The 17,688-nt window shown below is 39.1% G+C and overlaps 1 protein-coding gene across 1 annotated transcript in view; it reads right to left on the bottom strand.

Annotated features, from left to right (window-relative positions):
• The window catches only part of NEB (nebulin), a 221,952-nt gene that overhangs the window by 67,830 nt on the left and 136,434 nt on the right, over positions 1 to 17,688 (bottom strand). The window contains exons 124-137 of the mRNA XM_087710553.1: positions 17,382 to 17,489; positions 17,176 to 17,289; positions 15,981 to 16,178; positions 12,707 to 12,811; positions 11,360 to 11,464; positions 11,159 to 11,263; positions 9,641 to 9,748; positions 9,438 to 9,551; positions 8,957 to 9,154; positions 7,301 to 7,405; positions 6,260 to 6,364; positions 5,042 to 5,149; positions 3,517 to 3,624; positions 2,440 to 2,547 (exon numbers count right to left, since the gene is read on the bottom strand). Coding sequence (XP_087566679.1) covers positions 2,440 to 2,547; positions 3,517 to 3,624; positions 5,042 to 5,149; positions 6,260 to 6,364; positions 7,301 to 7,405; positions 8,957 to 9,154; positions 9,438 to 9,551; positions 9,641 to 9,748; positions 11,159 to 11,263; positions 11,360 to 11,464; positions 12,707 to 12,811; positions 15,981 to 16,178; positions 17,176 to 17,289; positions 17,382 to 17,489 — 1,689 coding nt within the window. The remainder of the gene's footprint in view (positions 1 to 2,439; positions 2,548 to 3,516; positions 3,625 to 5,041; positions 5,150 to 6,259; positions 6,365 to 7,300; positions 7,406 to 8,956; positions 9,155 to 9,437; positions 9,552 to 9,640; positions 9,749 to 11,158; positions 11,264 to 11,359; positions 11,465 to 12,706; positions 12,812 to 15,980; positions 16,179 to 17,175; positions 17,290 to 17,381; positions 17,490 to 17,688) is intronic.

The raw sequence follows: 17,688 nt of genomic DNA, 5'->3' as shown, positions 1-17,688 counted from the left end.
AGAACTTTGTTTCCTGTAAGCCAGAGATAAATATTATAAAGTGAAAAGTAGCAACACTGCACTCAGAGGTCAGAGGCTGGAGTTTTTGAAACAATGTATCTCTTCTCTTTCCTTCTTTGATTTCACTGACTTTGTAGCTGAAGGGTTTGCAACTTGTTTACAGAAACTGATAAAGAACCACGGGCATGAATTGTTTTCACAGGTGCCTATGAGAACTATTTTGGCAGGGGAAAGAAAGTGGGGAAAAAACCAGAAACCTTCTCCTTGGAAGAGCATAAAAGAATTTGTGTTCAAGTCAACCTAAAATTAAAAAAAGAGGCCTGAAAGGCTAGAGTGGCACTGGCTATTAGTTTTTTTTTTCTTTCTTCTTTTTGGGAAACATGGATCAATATTTAGATGAGGCAACCTTAAAATTCCAAAATATCTTGGCTGGAATTCAAAATCTATTGGAAGGATATGGGAGAATTGAGAAGAAGTTGAAAAGACTAGTCTTCCTCACAGCAAAAGATGATGGGGTTGGAGCCCCAAAAATTAAAGGGGAGAATGAAGATATAGAAGATAAAGACAAGACAATAGATAAATTTATTAATGGAGCAAATGTGGGTGAAAGTGGAAAGAAGGGAATATGGAAAAGGGTATTCAACGAATTGGAGCTCTACCCCAGATTCCAAGATACAAAAGAAAAAAAATGGTAATGATGATGGACTTAAGAAGAGAATTTTTTTCAGAAGCAAGATGACAACAAAAGACAAGCTAATTTTAGTAGCAGCTGGAGGGCAACGAGATTACCTGAGAGATCCTTCAAGCAACAAAGTGCGGAGAGAAGTCTATAAAAACCTTATAAAGGAGATAAAAAGAAGACTAACTCCACAATTGGCAAGAGAGATAAGACTGTTTTGTTACTGAAAAGATACAGGTTGATAATTAAAGTTGATAATAAAAAATTAGTTGATTTTGGTGATCAATAAGTAGGAATTTAGTAACTCTTAGATTGTTTTAGATTGTTATTAAATTTTTATTCATTAACAAATTAGCTATAATAACAATAATGAAATGATAATGGATACAGCTTAGTGATATATACATGTACTGGCAAACTAGTAAAAGCAATTTGGATATAAATTGCAAATTGTGACTTGGGAAAAAGAACTATAAATTTTATTAACAAATTTTTATTTAGATCTTGTCGCAAAGGTATAAGATTTTTTTTCCTTTGGGGGTGGGGTTTGACGAGAGGAGATGGGACATAAATAGTAAATGATTTTTAGCCAAGTATAATAACAACAAGAAAATGTCAATGGACATTGTTTAATAATATATACATGCTATGGTATTGGCAAAAGTAACTTGGATATAAATTCTAAACAGTGAGTTGGGGGAAAAGAGGGGGGGGAAGGTTTAGAAACTTTATTAATTGACTTTTACTTAAAAGATGTCATAAAGGTGTAATGTTATTGAAGGATTTTTTGAAATAGCTAATGAATGCCATTATGTGGTTGTGTCTTTAAGTATGAATGATTTGAGGTAAAAGCATGTTCAAATAATTGTAGTCAAATGAGAATTATGGTACTTTTATAGTAAGATATACAAAGATTTTTGATTTAAAGTTTATAATCTAATATGAACTATAAGTAATGACTGTGGAAGAAATGCACGAAAGTTATTTGTAACCAATCGACACGCTTTCTACAAGATGTAATGAAGGATGATTCTTTTTTGTGTGTTGATGTTCAATTAAAATTAAAAAAAACTTTAGAAAAAAGCAGTTTATCATTCCTCTTTTGTACTTTCTTACTTGGAGTACTTTGGCCATTTCAGGTATAATTTATTATTTTCTTTAATTTTTTTAAAAAAATTACCCTCTTATTTTAATGCTCAGATCCAATTTTTGCTAAGTATGTAGATGATCAAAAAGTTTACTTAACTGTTATTTTCATCAGGTTACCTTTCTATAGGATCAAAAACTTGTGACTGGACATGCTCTCCATACAAACAGATTGTGAATGGACACACTCTCCATGGTGCCCATCCTCCCCACAAAATCTATAGCATATTCCCAACCATTTAGATAAACCGAAAACATTTACTAGCTCAGTCAATGCATTAAAACTGATGGAGAAAAGAAGCAGAGCATTAATCTCCTTACTATTTTGTAGACATGCAGGTTTTATGCACATATACAGTTCTTCGTTGCAAAAACTTACAACTATGAGGTTTTCAAAGTTATTGATTAGAATACACCATTTAAAACCATTAATATTTCTAGCAGACAACTGTATCTGCTTTATCTAAAATGAGTTCATAAACATTGTACAAAAGCGCACCAGTTTTTAATGTAAGATTCCTAAGTAAGATTCCAACAGTGATCACAAATAGTTTTATAAAACCAAGTACTGTATCATAGCAATGTTGGTTTTATAAAATGCATTCATTACTTACCTCATTAAGGATTTTATTGACTTTCCTTGTATGCACAAATGGAACAGCTTTGGGCCCAAAATTGTAACCAGTGCCCTTAATGTGTTCAAAAATTTCTTTATATTTTATCTGAAAAACAAATGCATACATAGACTTCAGATTCAGGTGTCTTTAATAAATAGAACCAAAAAACCAAATGAATCATGTATTATATATAATGAAACCAATATTTTATGTAAACATATACGGTAGTTAAAAGACCCCAAATTGCAGTTATGCCATGTTTGTCTATCTCAATACTTCTCTTAATCTATTTGAATATTTTAATGAAACCTATGATTTTATTATTTTCCTTTTTATTTCTTTTAAAATTATCTGACTCAATTGAAAGAAGAAATCAATAAAAGAAAGATGCTTGGAATTACATTTTAGAAATATATGTACATTTAAAGCAGAATGAAAATTATATGACAGATTTTTGAAACAATTGTGATTTTTTTTCTTTTGCGGTAAGATAAAGTTTTTCATCTTATCCTAAATATAAAGTCATACAAATCTTATAGTGATACAGTAGCTTTGCTATACAGAGGTCCTCACATGAGCAGAAAATCTCTTGCATAAATGAGAGTTTTTTCCAATATAACACAAGTTTTCTATAGCTAACAAAAGACTAGATATGTATGTGCATGCTATCTCATGCCTAAAAGCTATTTCTATACTCTTAAGCATGAATAAGCATAAATGTTGTATTATGGAATTATTTTGGGTGCTACTGCAATCAGCTCCCAGCATTACTTTAAAAATGTTTAAAAAAGAAAAAAATATTAAATTTATGCAATTACAATTGTCATGCCCATGTGCGGAACCGAAAATCAAGATGGCGCCCCATTGAGAACTGGTTCGAGGGCATGGCAGGCCTGGGTCTCTGCTGGTTCCAGTGACCCAGGCTGCCAAAACACTACTGGTTTGACTGAACAGGGCCGAACCAGTAGGAACCCACCTCCAACTGTAATGTATCTTGTTTAATATTACTCCGAGTATTTCTCTCATTTTGTCTCTCTCTGTCTGAAACTAAAAATTAATTAAACTGTTACTTACATCACTGCCTATATAGTAGGCATGTTTAGCATGCTTGAAACCAGGGGTATCTGGTGGGAGTTTGTATCCAGTGGGAAGGGCATGCAAGCCAGCATTCCGGTAGAGAGGCTGCCAAAATCAAATGAATAAATCAATAACAATTAAAATGTATAACAATATGCAAAACCCTTTAAGGCAATTGTTGGGAAACTTCAAACTTGTAGAATCAACTTTGGATATGCTCTAGCACTGTACAAGCAGAAGTCATACCAGGCTCAGCCCATACTCACCCCCCCCCCCGCCCAGAACTTCACAGTCTGACTGCCAGGCCTGCAGCCATCTTTTCTTTTGGATCTTTGGCCTGCCACACTTTCTATTATTCTACTATGCATTTTCTATTGTGGGAAATGGGAGGGGGGATTATAAGGAGTGAGATGCTATGTAGCCATAACAAAATTCTTTCTAGAAAGCCAAGGTCATCCTTTGTCTTTGCACCTCTGCACCTAACCGGAACTGGATGGGTGGAACTACCAATAGGGCAATGGAAGATTGGACCATGTGATGGACTTGTGGGTGTGGGGGCAAGATCTTGAACTTTCCCCATTGGGTGTGGAAAATCGGGAAGCCTTCAGATTCAGGTTTTCCCTGATGTGGCAACATGCCTCTCTTCATAAATTGGAACTTTGAGCAATAATTTGCCTTGGACTGTGATTTACTTTTGGATGCTATTAGAACCCTGACACTGAGTTTGGTAAATTGAAAATATACATCAAGAAATGCAATCCTAGCCATTTTTAACTGCAGTACTCAATGGTAATAACATTTAAATAAGGGAAGTGGTGATCTCCTCTTGATATGATAGGTTCAAGCAGAAGCAAGCCAATCTGATAGAGATACAATTCAATTTAGGTTTTCCACTAAGAACGGGTTGAATTAGATGGCCTAATTGCCCCCCTTTCAACTCTATGATTCCACAGTCTGCTAAATTTAGGATTATGGTTAGAAAAAGGTGAATGTGCTGAACTCCGCACCCTGCTGGCCTTGGTTGATCTTCAAAAACCTAAGGATTAGGGACAGATCTGGTAACTATTAGATAGACAGACATCCTACCCCCCCTGAAAATCCTATGACTGTAACTTAGAATAGGAACAGTATTCCGAAATAAGGAAGTAGCAAACCCCTTCTATTTTGTTGCCAAGAAAACAGAATATTTCCACAAATTGTCATCATGAGTTGAGAGAGTACACTTTCTACTAGCAATCTCACTTCCCAAAAAGGTAGCCAAAATCACACCACTAATGAAGCCCACTTTAAACTTTTATACCATATGAAAAGCTTTTGCAGGAAAGAGAGGACCCCCAAATACCTTAAACAGCTGGATCATTGTATGGCTCACTATAATTATTTTATATTTGATACTGTATTATTTGTATATTATTATTGCTGTTTTTCTTCTGCAGCTTCATGACTCCAAATTCAATCAAACCTCTTCCTTCCCTCTTTTTTAAAATCGTCAAAATCCAAGAGCCAAAATCCAAGTACTTACTTCACTCTGTATCTTGTAAGCCCGATTTGCCCGCTCCAGATCCACTGTCTTATTTGTTGGTGTATATTTCCCTTTGATATGATGCACATAATTATGGCGGTAAACAGCCTAAGAATTGACAAAACAAAATAAGCTATGTTGAATATTAGCAAAAGCTTCCTCATTGTTTTATTTTTAAATGCACTGGTTAGATATCAATCAGATCTAGAGAGAGCAAAAGTAGAGTTTCAAAGAAAAATCCTAATGCTGGAGAGGGGATCTCAAAAAAAAAAATCCCTTCCTTCCTTCCTTCCATCCATCCATCCATCCATCCATCTATCCATCCATCTCGCATCTGATCTACAGTTTTAGATGGTGCAGAAATATAGTGAATTATGAAGTAGTGTGACAAAAAGCTGATGGAGAGGAAATATATTTACTTTGCTATATTTTTGTTAAAAATTATAACTAGAATCACTGCATGCAGTTATGATGATTACGGTACATAAACATTGATGACACAGCATTACTTTGCCTGGAAAGTCATCAGGTATGGACTATTCAACCACTTGCTGAAGAATAAAGAAAAAAAATAGTCCTATTGATTTATTTATAAAATTTCTACCTTGCGGCAATCGAAAAGGCTTTTGGTAGCTTACATAGAACATAGCAGAACAAATTAAAACATTCACGGTAACAAATAAAACCACACCAGAACTTCATATGTAACAATAAATGTAGTAACCAACCTAAAACATAGAGTAAAAACAAGGACCCTTTTAACTTATGATATAGATAGATGTTCAATCAGGTCTAAATAAACTGAAAAATAAAATGTTCCTATGCATCTAACTTAGATGTAAAAGCAAGGACAAGGGGAAAAAATCTTCTGTTGCTGTAGTTTTTTTCTGTAGCTATGCAATGACTTGCACTGGGGGAAAATCAATCCCCATTCAGTTTCTGCAGTATTTGTGAACATGCTCTATTTGGTTGATAAAATTGCAAAGAAATGAAACTAGATCATTCTGAAAGCAATTTATGGTTTTGAGAGTGAAATGGGAAGATGACCCATTCCTGAACTATTTCCAGCTGCAGGTTTGAACTGTTTCTTCAATTGCTGCTGATTGGCTGGTGGACATAGTACTAGTAAACCATGCTAAGCATGTTAGCAAAAATCCAAGCCATGATCATTAAAGAAAAGAGGAAGAAGCTGATGGGAACAGAAATGCAAATACTCACTTCACTCAGATTCTTGCCACTGAGCACATTTTGATCATAGAGAGGTGTGTGTGTGACTACGGAATATTTGCTCTTCGTTTTCTCTGCCTCCGCCCTGTATTTGAGCTGTGAGAGGGGAAAAATACATAGATAACATTTTTTGTCATTCTATTTTTTTTATTAAAAAATCCATTTAATCGTTTTTGTGAAAGTAGCACTCTTAAAACACATCAAGTTGTATCTGGTTTGGAGCCTCTTTTCCATGAAGAAAGGATGCAAAGGAAAATTGCAAGCAACAATAGCTTTGGCAAAATTAAAACCATCTTGGATAAGATGGCTGATGCCTCATCTGCTGGGCTCCTTCCAATTAGTTAGAAAGATGTTTTTTGCATTTGAAAATGTTTGGGTTGCAGGGGTGGTTTGCTGCTGGCATTACTGCCGGTTCGCTTAGCGCGCACATTGCTTGCGCATGTGCAGTTACCTGTAAATTGTTTTGCGCATGCACAGAAAATTATAAAATAACTAAAAAACATGCCAGCAATGGCATGTGTGACTGGGGAATTGGTTTGGGGGCTGGGCCAGCCTGCTGTCCTTACCAGTCCGGCAACCTAGTCCAATTTCCACTACTGGTTCACTCAAACCAGTGTAAACTGGTAGCAACTCACCTATGGTGGGTTCCAGATCCCGTTGCAACCGATATGGTTTCAACGGGGCCCGGAGTCCTCCACATGAACAGGTGCAGCATGCGCACACATGCATGTGTCTTATGGTCCAGCGACACCTCCGCGAGCCTCCCCAACGCTCCAGCTGCTCGGCGGAACGTCACGCAGGTGCTGTATATGCCATGCACGTTCATGGAAGCATCAAAGAGTTTAAAGACAGGTAAGGAGTGCAGGCGGGTGGGTGGGCCCTCCAGAGCACCATACCGGAACGGTACCCAGTGCTCCAGGCAGGCTCCGGTATGCCCGTACCAGGGTGTACCGCCTGCAACCCACCATTGCAAACCACCTCTGTTGGGTTGGTAGAGGTTTGAAGCAATCAAAAATTGCCGACCATACTTACGAGATTGCGAAGGTCATAGGCATGTTTAGCATGAAGAATTTCAGGAGTGTCCCAAACAAAACAGCCAATGCCTTTGAGCCAGTTGAGATCATCTTTGTATACAAACTGAAATATTAAAATTAAAAGAGAAAGGGTGAGGATTCATTCCATGCAATCTCAAGAATGTTTTATCTATCAACTAAAATTAATTTTCCAACTTGGATCCAGCGCTATTTCATGTAAAATAATCTATTAATTTAATTCCAGGCCTGGAAGGAATATCACCGACAAGATTAATTTGATTGTTAATTTCATGTCTTTCTAGTATCTATGCTTATCAGGTCTGGTTTGAAAAGTCTTTAAAGACAAGCAGAATATAATTCAATTGGGCCTTCTTTTTATCAGCCTCTGCCATCTGAAGAAAATATAGTTACTAGAAGCAGGAAGCTCAAAAAAGGGGCTAATTGGTTTAAATCAGCCTTTTAAATTCAATTCCATCCAAGGAATCTCTGTGTCTGCTGCTCTTAAGCCTTTAGTTCTCTGATGGTACTTAGTTTCATCAATATGAGAAGAGATAGCTGACAAGGTTCTACATTTATAATTTTATTGCCTTTTGGCTTCTTTCTTTTTACCTCATTAATTTCTTTCATTCCCAAAGTACACCTCATTCTTTTGCTTGAATGTTCCAAAGCAGGGGTCTCAAACTTGCATTGTTACGGCATCGTCACATGACTTCCCCCCTTTGCTAAACCGGGCATGGGCGTAGCCAGTGTGTCACGCATCTGGTCTGTGGGCTGCGAGTTTGACGGTCCTGCTCTATAGGTTGTTTTGCCACATTTTTGCTTTTCTTTTTTCATTGATCTCTTTGACCACTCTGTTTTTATTTTGTTCTGAGAGTAATACTTATAAGGTTAATTCGCTTATCACCCCAAAATGACCAACAGCAGCCGACCTTTGGTTTTTCTGCTGATGGGTGACTCTGACAGAAGAGGATAGGAGGGCCAGGAACCTACCAGTCCCTGCCCTCAAAACAAGATGTGTAATGGCAACAACACAAATAGCTTCATTGCTGAGATGGAGCAAAAGGCAGGCATGGAGATGCAGTGAGAAAGAACCCACAATTGTATAGGGCAAATTAGTATTTTTATGGAAATTTTGTATTGATAAATATTTGCTATAAAATGAGATCCTAAAATGTTCCATTGCAAATCAGAAAATGATGTTGGTTGTAGTTTTTGGTGATGTGCATAGTTTGTCCAAGTATACATAATTTCTTGTTTTTATTGTTTTAAGTTTTGTAAAATGTAAGTGACCCAGAATTGTTCTGGGATTAGGTGGTCTTTAAATCTAGAAAAATAAAAAATGGTCCTTTATATAATATCTTACATTGTCCCCATAAAAATATGTACTATATACAATTCTTATACCACTTCCATCAAGAACTGATAATAAGGAGTCTATTTTTGATGCTAGGTTTACAAATATTCATGGTTGTTTTATAATCTAAACCAACATATAATGGTTATACATCAGTATCGTACTTTCAGCTTGTGTTTTAATTAAGTTGCATTAAAATCAAATTAGTATAGTTTACAATGTATAAAATGTATATGCCACTATTCATACTGTTTCTGTCCTTGTACAATGTTTGTTTCTAAGGTGTTATAATTGACTTACATCACTAAGTTGATTATTGACTTTTCGGGCAAGAATATTGGCATGAGGATCTGGAATACTAGCCCACTGATGGAGATGCACACGATAATCAACTTCACTGATTTTCTTCTGTGTTTTCTTAGCTGTCACAATGCCCACCATGTCTGGTGCAATATGGATTTTAGCCTTGTTCTTTTCATAGACATCTCTGTATAAACGCTAGGAAATTCAGACAGAAAAGTTAATTAATAGTATATTAATTATTAGTATTTAGCTTCCCAGCTAAATATGATCTGTAATAATTTTCTAAGGAGTTTAACTCTAACTCTAATATAACTATAGCAATATAACACATATAAGTCTTGGCTGACCTAAAATATCTTGGCAACATAAGTCTGTCTCTAAATCCAAAGGAATCAAGGCTTGTAATTTTTCTGCTTGACTCTTCATCATTTGGAGAAGTAGGAAATGTTTAATAATATAGCTTTTTAAAATATCTTACATCAATGTTCAGCTTGCCAACTCTTAAGCATCTTGCAGTGTTGGGATCATCCTGGACACCTCTAGGTATAGTGTAGAGTGCTTTAAATTTATCATACTCTTCCCGATATTTCACCTAGTGGCAAAGAAAAGAAAAATAAACCACATAGGAACCATGTCTTATTTCTAAAGCAGATTTATAAATGCATTGTTAGGTATACTTACAATACTGGCATTATATTTCAGCTGTTTAGCACGAACAAAAGGCACAGCATCAGGAGGCAATTTATAAGTGATGGACTTGATTTTCTCCCACAGTTTCTTGTATACATTCTGAAGAAAGGAGAAACAGTTATATCTATAATTGAGACAAAATCTATGAAACAACAGTGTAGAACAGGTAGTCCTCAACTTACAACCAGATTTATCTTTTAAATTTTATGTCATACAGTATGCCTTATTTTAATTGTAATGCTTCTGACACGAATAAACCAACTTACAACAACCTTTCACTTAGTGAGCATTTAAAGTTACAATGGCACTGAAAAAAGTGACACGGCCATTTTTCACACTTATGACTGTTGCAGCATTCCCATGGTCATTTAAACACTTGGCAACTGACATGTATTTATGACAGTTGCCAAGTATCCCAGGGACAGGTGATCACCTTCCGACAAGCAATGTCAATGGGGAAGATAGGTCCACTTAACAACCCTGTTACTAACTTAACAACTGCAGTGATTCACTTAGCAACTGTGGCAAGAAAGGTCGTAAAATGGAGCAAAACTCACTTAATGATTGTCTTGCTTACCAAAAGAAATTTTGGCTCAATTGTGGTCGTAAGTCAAGGAATACTTGTAAACGGTAGCACAGTATAGAATACGTTTTGTTCTTTGTATAGAACAAAGGTTTGAATCTTTAGCATTCTTGCCAATGATGGCATAAAGCAAAATTTGTCAGCAATTAACATACAACTCCATATCAATCTTATACAGGATGTAACCCAGAACTACATATTCCTTCACATATAACTTTATCTTCTCTTAATCTTCTTGAGTTGGTTGAAAATGAAAGGAATAACACCCTCTCTCCCATCTATGTTCTATCCTAGATAAGCCAGCCTAAGAGGAAGAGAAGTCAATACTAAGTAATCCTCACATTCTCATTTTGGCTGTTATATATTGGTATAAGAGGACATGGTGGCTCAGTGGCTAAGACACTGAACTTGTCGATCAGAAAGATCAGCAGTTCGGCGGTTCGAATCCCTAGCGCCACATAACGGAGTGAGCTCCTGTTACTTGTCCCAGCTTCTGCCAACCTAGCAGTTCGAAAGCATGTAAAAATGCAAGTAGAAAAATAGGGACCACCTTTGGTGGGAAGGTAACAGCGTTCCATGCGCCTTCGGCATTTAGTCATGCCAGCCACATGACCACAGAGATGTCTTTGGAAAGCGCTGGTTCTTCAGCTTTGAAGCGGAGATGAGCACCGCCCCCTAGAGTCGGGAACCACTAGCACATATGTGTGAGGGGAACCTTTACCTTTATATTGGTATAAGAAGCTACGAGAGCAACAATGAGCCAAAATCTGTTTTTTTTTAAGTGTGCACATAAAGTAATTTCAAGAGACTTCTGGGTTTGGCAGAACTTGAACAATTTTATATTCATTAGCATGAATGCTTTTGGATATACCGCCTATATTATGCTATCATAACTCAAGAATAGCATTAAAAAGAAAAATACTCACATTACTAAAGAGGTGCTTGAGATTCTGGATCCTGTCATGATCTGCTGTTTTCAATACTGTGGTATATTTGTCCTTTGTTTTATGGTACTGTTCTTTATATCTCAGCTGCAATAAAAGTGAATTACAGTCAATCTCTTCATACACATTACAGAAAATAAGAAAATAAGGAATAAATTTAAGCAAAGAAGGAGAATGACTCACCTCACTAGCATTGTGACCACTCTGAACGGCAGTTACATAAACTGGAGTGTCCATAACCACACCATAGTTCGGTAAATTGTCCTTCCCTTGTTTTGTATATTTCAGCTGTAAAATTAAGGCAAAAAAAAGCAGCCTGGCTTAATTTTTTAATAATCATGTGTGCACAATCTATGAGATTATGTTTTTGAAGTCCATGTATTATGGAGTCTCTATAATATACAGCACTTGATAGCTTTAAAAAATATTGCAGAGCTATATTTCTATTAAGGCCCTTTTTGGTTTAGAAAAATTAGAAAGGTTTACTTTGTTCCCAGAGAGTGAGATACTATCCTTGCATTTATTTATGCCTGTATTTTTTTTCCACAAAGGAAAGTAATTCTATAAATAAAGATGCCTTAACTCGGCTGTGCTCAAGCATAGCAAACCATGACTGTAAGCAAATCATGTTGTCCTGATTCTCACAAAACATTAAATGTAGTGAATCAGGCAGTAAAAAGAGTTCAGATCATTCCAAAGGTGCTTTTCCAAAAGGCAACTGGACTTTCTTGGGGTTTTTTTTCCCTTGAAAACATTTTGCTTCCCTTCCAAGAAGCTTCTTCAATTCTAACTGAAGAGTGGGAAATGGAAGGATTTATATTTTTTGCAGTCATCTGGGCATTAGCACTTGAGAGTTTATCTGTATCCTTAGAGACACCTGAAGAGTGCAAAATGATTCATTCTGATTCGCAGCAGCTTTCCTGCATTAAAAAAAGTTTCCTAACTGTGCTACCTAATAATCCTCAATGGATCTAGTCACCACAATTTTAAAAAGATGTGGAGACTCTAGAAAGAGTGCAGAGAATGATTAGGAGACTGGAGGCTAAAATATATGAAGAAAGGTTGCAGGAACTGGGTATGTCTAGTCTAATGAGAAGAAGGACTAGAGGTGACATGATAGCAGTGTTCTAATATCTCAGGGGCTGCCACAAAGAAGAGGGAGTCAAACTATTCTCCAAGGCACCTGAGGGTAGAACAAGAAGCAATGGGTGGAAACTAATCAAGGAGAGAAGGAACTTAGAACTAAGGAGAAATTTCCTGACAATTAGAACATTTAAACAGTGGAATAACTTGCCTCCAGAAGTTGTGAATGCTCCAACACTGGAAGTTTTTAAGGAGAGATTGGATAACCATTTATCTAAAGTGGTGTAGGGTTTCCTGCCTAAGCAGGTGGTTGGACTAGAAGAACTCCAAGGTCCCTTCTAACTCTGTTATTCTAAGATTCTAAGATCTATGGATGAGCCCTAATGGTGCATGACTGAACTGATTAATTAAATATGCCCCCCAAATGTAATTCATGCTTCTTCTTACTTGACTCTGAAGGTCATAGGACTTCTTGGCATGCAGGATTTGAGGAGTGTCCCACACGTAGCATCCAATTCCCTTCAGCCATGTCAAATCATCTTTGTATAGCACCTATAGTTAGAGAGAAAATAATAAAGCATAAAACTTTTCTTATCATCCCTTGCATGTCATACTGATATTTTCAATCACCTTACAGTTTAATTCCAGGGCAAATTTTACAAAAAGAGGCACATCCAAAACATTAGATTTGCAATATCTAATGCAAATCAGAACATAGAGCACATGAATGTCTCTTTAAGCTTCTTCTTGATAGCATTCCTACTTTTTTTAAAAGTCAATTTTTAGTCACTATATCAGGTTACGTTATAGAGGATTTAAAACAGAGATATAGTGGTTCTCAAAGCATTGCTGAATTACAATCTATTTGGCTATTTCAGTTTAGGATTTCTATTACGTTCAGTTTAAGGCAGTCTTCCTTTGGGGGACAATTAGCACTATCCAATGAAAGTCTATGAAGATTCTTAGTCATCCAGGTCGGTCGTGGTTATCCCAAAGATGCTTTTTCAAGAGGCAACTGGACTTTCTTATTTTTTTCTTTGAAGATGCTTCACTTCTCATCCACGAAATTTCTTCAGTTCAGACTGCATGGTGGAGAATTGAAGGATTTATATTTTTTGCAGACAGCTGGTCATTTGCATTCTGTTATAGAGTCATTGAGGCCACTTGGAAGTTTGACTGTGTCCTCAGGGCCACCTGAGCTGTGCAAATGGATGTGGAGCCTTCTTTGAACTGTTCAGGATAACCCGCTCCCTCCTAAATAGGAGGGAGACGGGGAATCCCCTGCAGGGTAAGGCTGAGGAATATAGTCAGTTCTTGGCGGACAAAATTGCTCGGTTTCGATCAGAACTGGACTCCACCCCTGCAGATCCAGCCGGGACACAGGGGAATAACTTGGTAGACCATCTCTGGGTTGAGTTTCAGGATGTTGCCTCCGGGGATGTGGACAAGGCTATGCGAGCTGTGAGTTCCTCCACCTGCATACTGGACCCGTGTCCCTCTTGGCTGACTGCCAACAGCAGAGAGGTGACACGAGGCTGGATCCAGGCGGTTGTTACCGCCTCTCTTCGGGAGGGACACCTCCCCACCGCGCTTAAGGCGGCGGTGGTGAGGCCCCTCCTGAAGAAACCGTCCTTGGATCCAGCAGTTCTTAACAACTATCGTCCAGTCTCCAACCTCCCCTTTCTGGGGAAGGTTGTTGAGAAGGTGGTGGCCTTACAGCTTCAGCGTACCTTGGAGGAAGCTAACTACCTTGACCCCTTCCAGTCTGGCTTCAGGCCCGGTTACAGCACTGAAACCACTTTGGTCGCATTGACCGATGATCTCTGGAGAGCCAGAGATGGAGGCTATGCGTCCATCCTGGTTCTCCTCGACCTCTCAGCGGCTTTCGATACCATCGACCATGGTATCCTTCTGCGACGACTGCGGGAGGTGGGGGTGGGCGGCACTGTTTTACAGTGGTTCTCCTCCTACCTCTCGGACAGGTCGCAGTCGGTGTTGGTGGGGAGGGAGAGATCGTCCCCGAGGCCCCTAACCTATGGGGTGCCGCAGGGTTCGGTTCTGTCCCCCCTGCTATTTAACATATACATGAAACCGCTGGGCGAGATCATTCGAAGGCACGGGATAAAATACCACCAGTATGCGGACGATACTCAGTTGTATCTGTCCGCCCCGTGCCAACTCAATGAAGCGGTGGACGTGATGAACCGGGGCCTTGAGGCTGTTAAAGACTGGATGAGAGCTAACAAACTGGTACTCAACCCGGAAAAGACCGAGTGGCTGTTGTGTTTTCCTCCCAAAAATTTGGCTAACGTTCCACCAATCAGGCTGGGGGGGCAAAACTTATTCCCCTCAGATAGGGTCCGCAACTTGGGAGTCCTCCTGGATCCACAGCTGAGTTTTGACCACCATTTGTCGGCTGTGACCAGGGGGGCATTTGCCCAGGTTCGCCTGGTGCGCCAGTTGCGGCCCTACCTGAACCGGGAGGCTCTCACAACAGTCACTCGAGCCCTTGTGATCTCCAGGCTAGAATACTGCAATGTGCTCTACATGGGGCTGCCCTTGAAGAGCATCCGGCGACTTCAGCTAGTCCAGAACGCGGCCGCGCGAGTGATCATGGGCGCACCACGGTTCGCCCATATAACACCAATCCTCCGTGAGCTGCGCTGGCTACCTGTTGATCGTCGGGTGCACTTCAAGGTCTTACTTACCACCTATAAAGCGCTCCATGGTAGTGGATCTGACTATTTGAGAGACCGCCTCCTGCCAATCACCTCCCTGCGTCCCATCAGATCGCACAGAGTAGGCCTCCTCCGAATTCCATCCACCAGTCAGTGCCGACTGGCGACTACGCGGAGGAGAGCCTTCTCAGTTGCTGCTCCGACATTATGGAACAACCTCCCCGTGGAGATCCGTACCCTCACCACAGTCCAGGCCTTCCGCACAGCCCTTAAGAACTGGCTATCCCGTCAGGCCTGGGGATAGGATTACTCTCACCCCGCCCGAATGTTGACTGAATGTTGTGTTTTTATGATCAATTTTTTTTTTTAATCACGATTCTTTTCTTTTTAAGTCTTGTCTTGCACTCCCTTCCCTTTACTGTTGTAAGCCGCCCTGAGTCCCCTCAGGGAAAAGGGCGGCATATAAATTTCCAATAAAATGGAAAAAAAAAATGGAGCCTTCTTTGAACTGCTGAAAGGACTATGTTGTGGAGCTGTGCTTTCTGTGGAATGTTTTTTTCCTCTGCTCTGTGTTCCTTCTGTGCAGAGAAACATCCTGCGGAAAGCACAGCTCCACAACACAATCCTTTCAACAGTTCCAAGAAAACTCCACACCCATTTGCACCACTCAGGTGACCCTGAGGACACATATAAACATCCAGGTGGCCTCAACGATGCTCCAAAAGGATGCAAATGACCAGCTGTCTGCAAGGAATATAAATCCTTCCATTCCCCACCATCCAGTCAGAGCTGAAGAAGATTCTTGGATGATAAGCGAAACATCTTCCAAGAAAAACAAAGAAAGTCCAGTTGCCTCCTAAATAAGCACCTTTGGGATAGCCAATAAAAGCATCTTTGAAGATACCCTGCAGTTCACTTCATGGTCACACTGTACTATGCCAGCATATAAAGCAAAAGCTCTGGATTACTGACGCAAAGCTTGACTACCGATTTGCAATAAACGAAGCATTTCTCAGGGACCGTGAGACCCAAGCGCTACTTACATCACTCAGAATCTCCTGAGCCTTTCTAGCCACCACCACATCATTCTCTTCAGGGGAACAGTTCCACTGGTGCAGGTGGGTTCGGTATTCAAGGTCACTCAGGATATACTGACATTTCTTAGCCAGCACATGGTTGATCATGTCACTTGGAATATGAATGTGTGCCTTGGTGTCTTCATAATTTTTCCTGTAAGCCAACTGGAAAACAAGACAGAAATGGAAAATATTAGTAAAATCAGGAGGTTCTGGGCTCCATCAAAAACAGACAGCATGTAAACCAACTATTACCAAAGTCAGATTCAGAACTGTTCTGAAGAAATGAGCAGCACAGTTAGCATAACATCAGCACACATTCGTCGTCTTCCAAGGCCTCAACCTTCTCCCCAAACATCAGGCATGTTTTCCTCTCTTTATATTACCAGGTAGTCCTTAACTTACAACAGTTCATTTAGTGACTGTTCAAAGTTACAACAGCACTGAAAAATGTGACTTATGACCGGTGTTCACAGTAACAACCTTGGCAGCATCCCCAGGATCATGTGATCAAAATTCCAATGTTTGGCAACTGGTTCATATTTATGACCATTGCTGTGTCCCAAGGTCATAGGATCACCTTTTGCGACCTTCTGACAAGCAAAGTCAATGGGGAAGCCAGATTCGCTTAACAGCTGGATTGCTAACTTATCAACTAATGTTAGCTAGCCTTCTACTTGCTGCCATAGAAAAGGGGGGATAATGGATAAATTTTCATTGCAGCTTTGCAACTACGGCCTGGATTTCACTTATCTCTCCAAGGCCATTTCTGATAGCTCTGGTATGCAGTAGCCTCTGGTTGTCTACCTACAAGGGGATTGAGCTGTACAGTTTGTTTCAAATTGCTGTTTTCGCGCACTTTGCCTCAGAGCTTCCCTGGAATGTCTTGCTTTCAATTCATTCCTAGCAAAAGTACTTTTCTCTAAATCTATAGAGCTGAGGATTTTTTTCCCCTAGGAAAGGGAGAGACAACTCTGATAACTGCAGTGATTCACAACAACTGTCAAGAAATGGGACAAAACTCATTTAACAAATGTCTCACTTAACAACATAAATTTTGGACTCAATTGTGGTCATAAATTGAGGACTCCCTAAATTCAGCTTCCTTGCTATAATTCCTAGGAGAATTACCATCCAAGAAAAGGCACAAATAACTCCTTACCGCACTCCGCATTTTTTGGAAAGCAAGACAATGGAGCACACTTGGGAAATCTTTTTTATGTTTCCCCGCCAGATAATGGCCCTTTAGCTTCTCGTATATTGCTTTATATTTGAGCTGAAAAGGACAAATAAAGAAAGTGTTAGATGTGTATTTTGAAAAAAAAAAGATCCCACAAAAGTAATAACCAAAAGAAAACTCATACAGACCTGGCTGTTAATATAATCAGCATGTTTGGCACCAACAATTGGGATGTAGTCTGGAGGCAAAGTATAACCATAAGCCTTCTTTGATTCCCAAGCATCCTTGTACACGTACTAAAAGGGACAAAAATGGCAGATTAGATTTAATGCACTAAGTTTCGAAGAGTCAAAATGCAAGTGCCCTTTTATGACTTGTGGACTTCAACTCCCAGAATTCCAGAGACAGGCATCCTGACTTAGGAATTCTGGGAGTTGAAGTCCACAAGTCATAAAGAGTCCATCCTTTCCCATCTCTACCTTAAAGCAAGAGCAG

Source organism: Thamnophis sirtalis, unplaced genomic scaffold (genome assembly GCF_051295495.1).
Source record: "Thamnophis sirtalis isolate CommonGarterSnake01/CBP01778 unplaced genomic scaffold, rThaSir2_p1.2 scaffold_1, whole genome shotgun sequence".
Taxonomy (NCBI): domain Eukaryota; kingdom Metazoa; phylum Chordata; class Lepidosauria; order Squamata; family Natricidae; genus Thamnophis; species Thamnophis sirtalis.
Note: the sequence above shows the minus strand (reverse complement) of the source record. Positions and strands in the feature narration are given on the sequence as shown.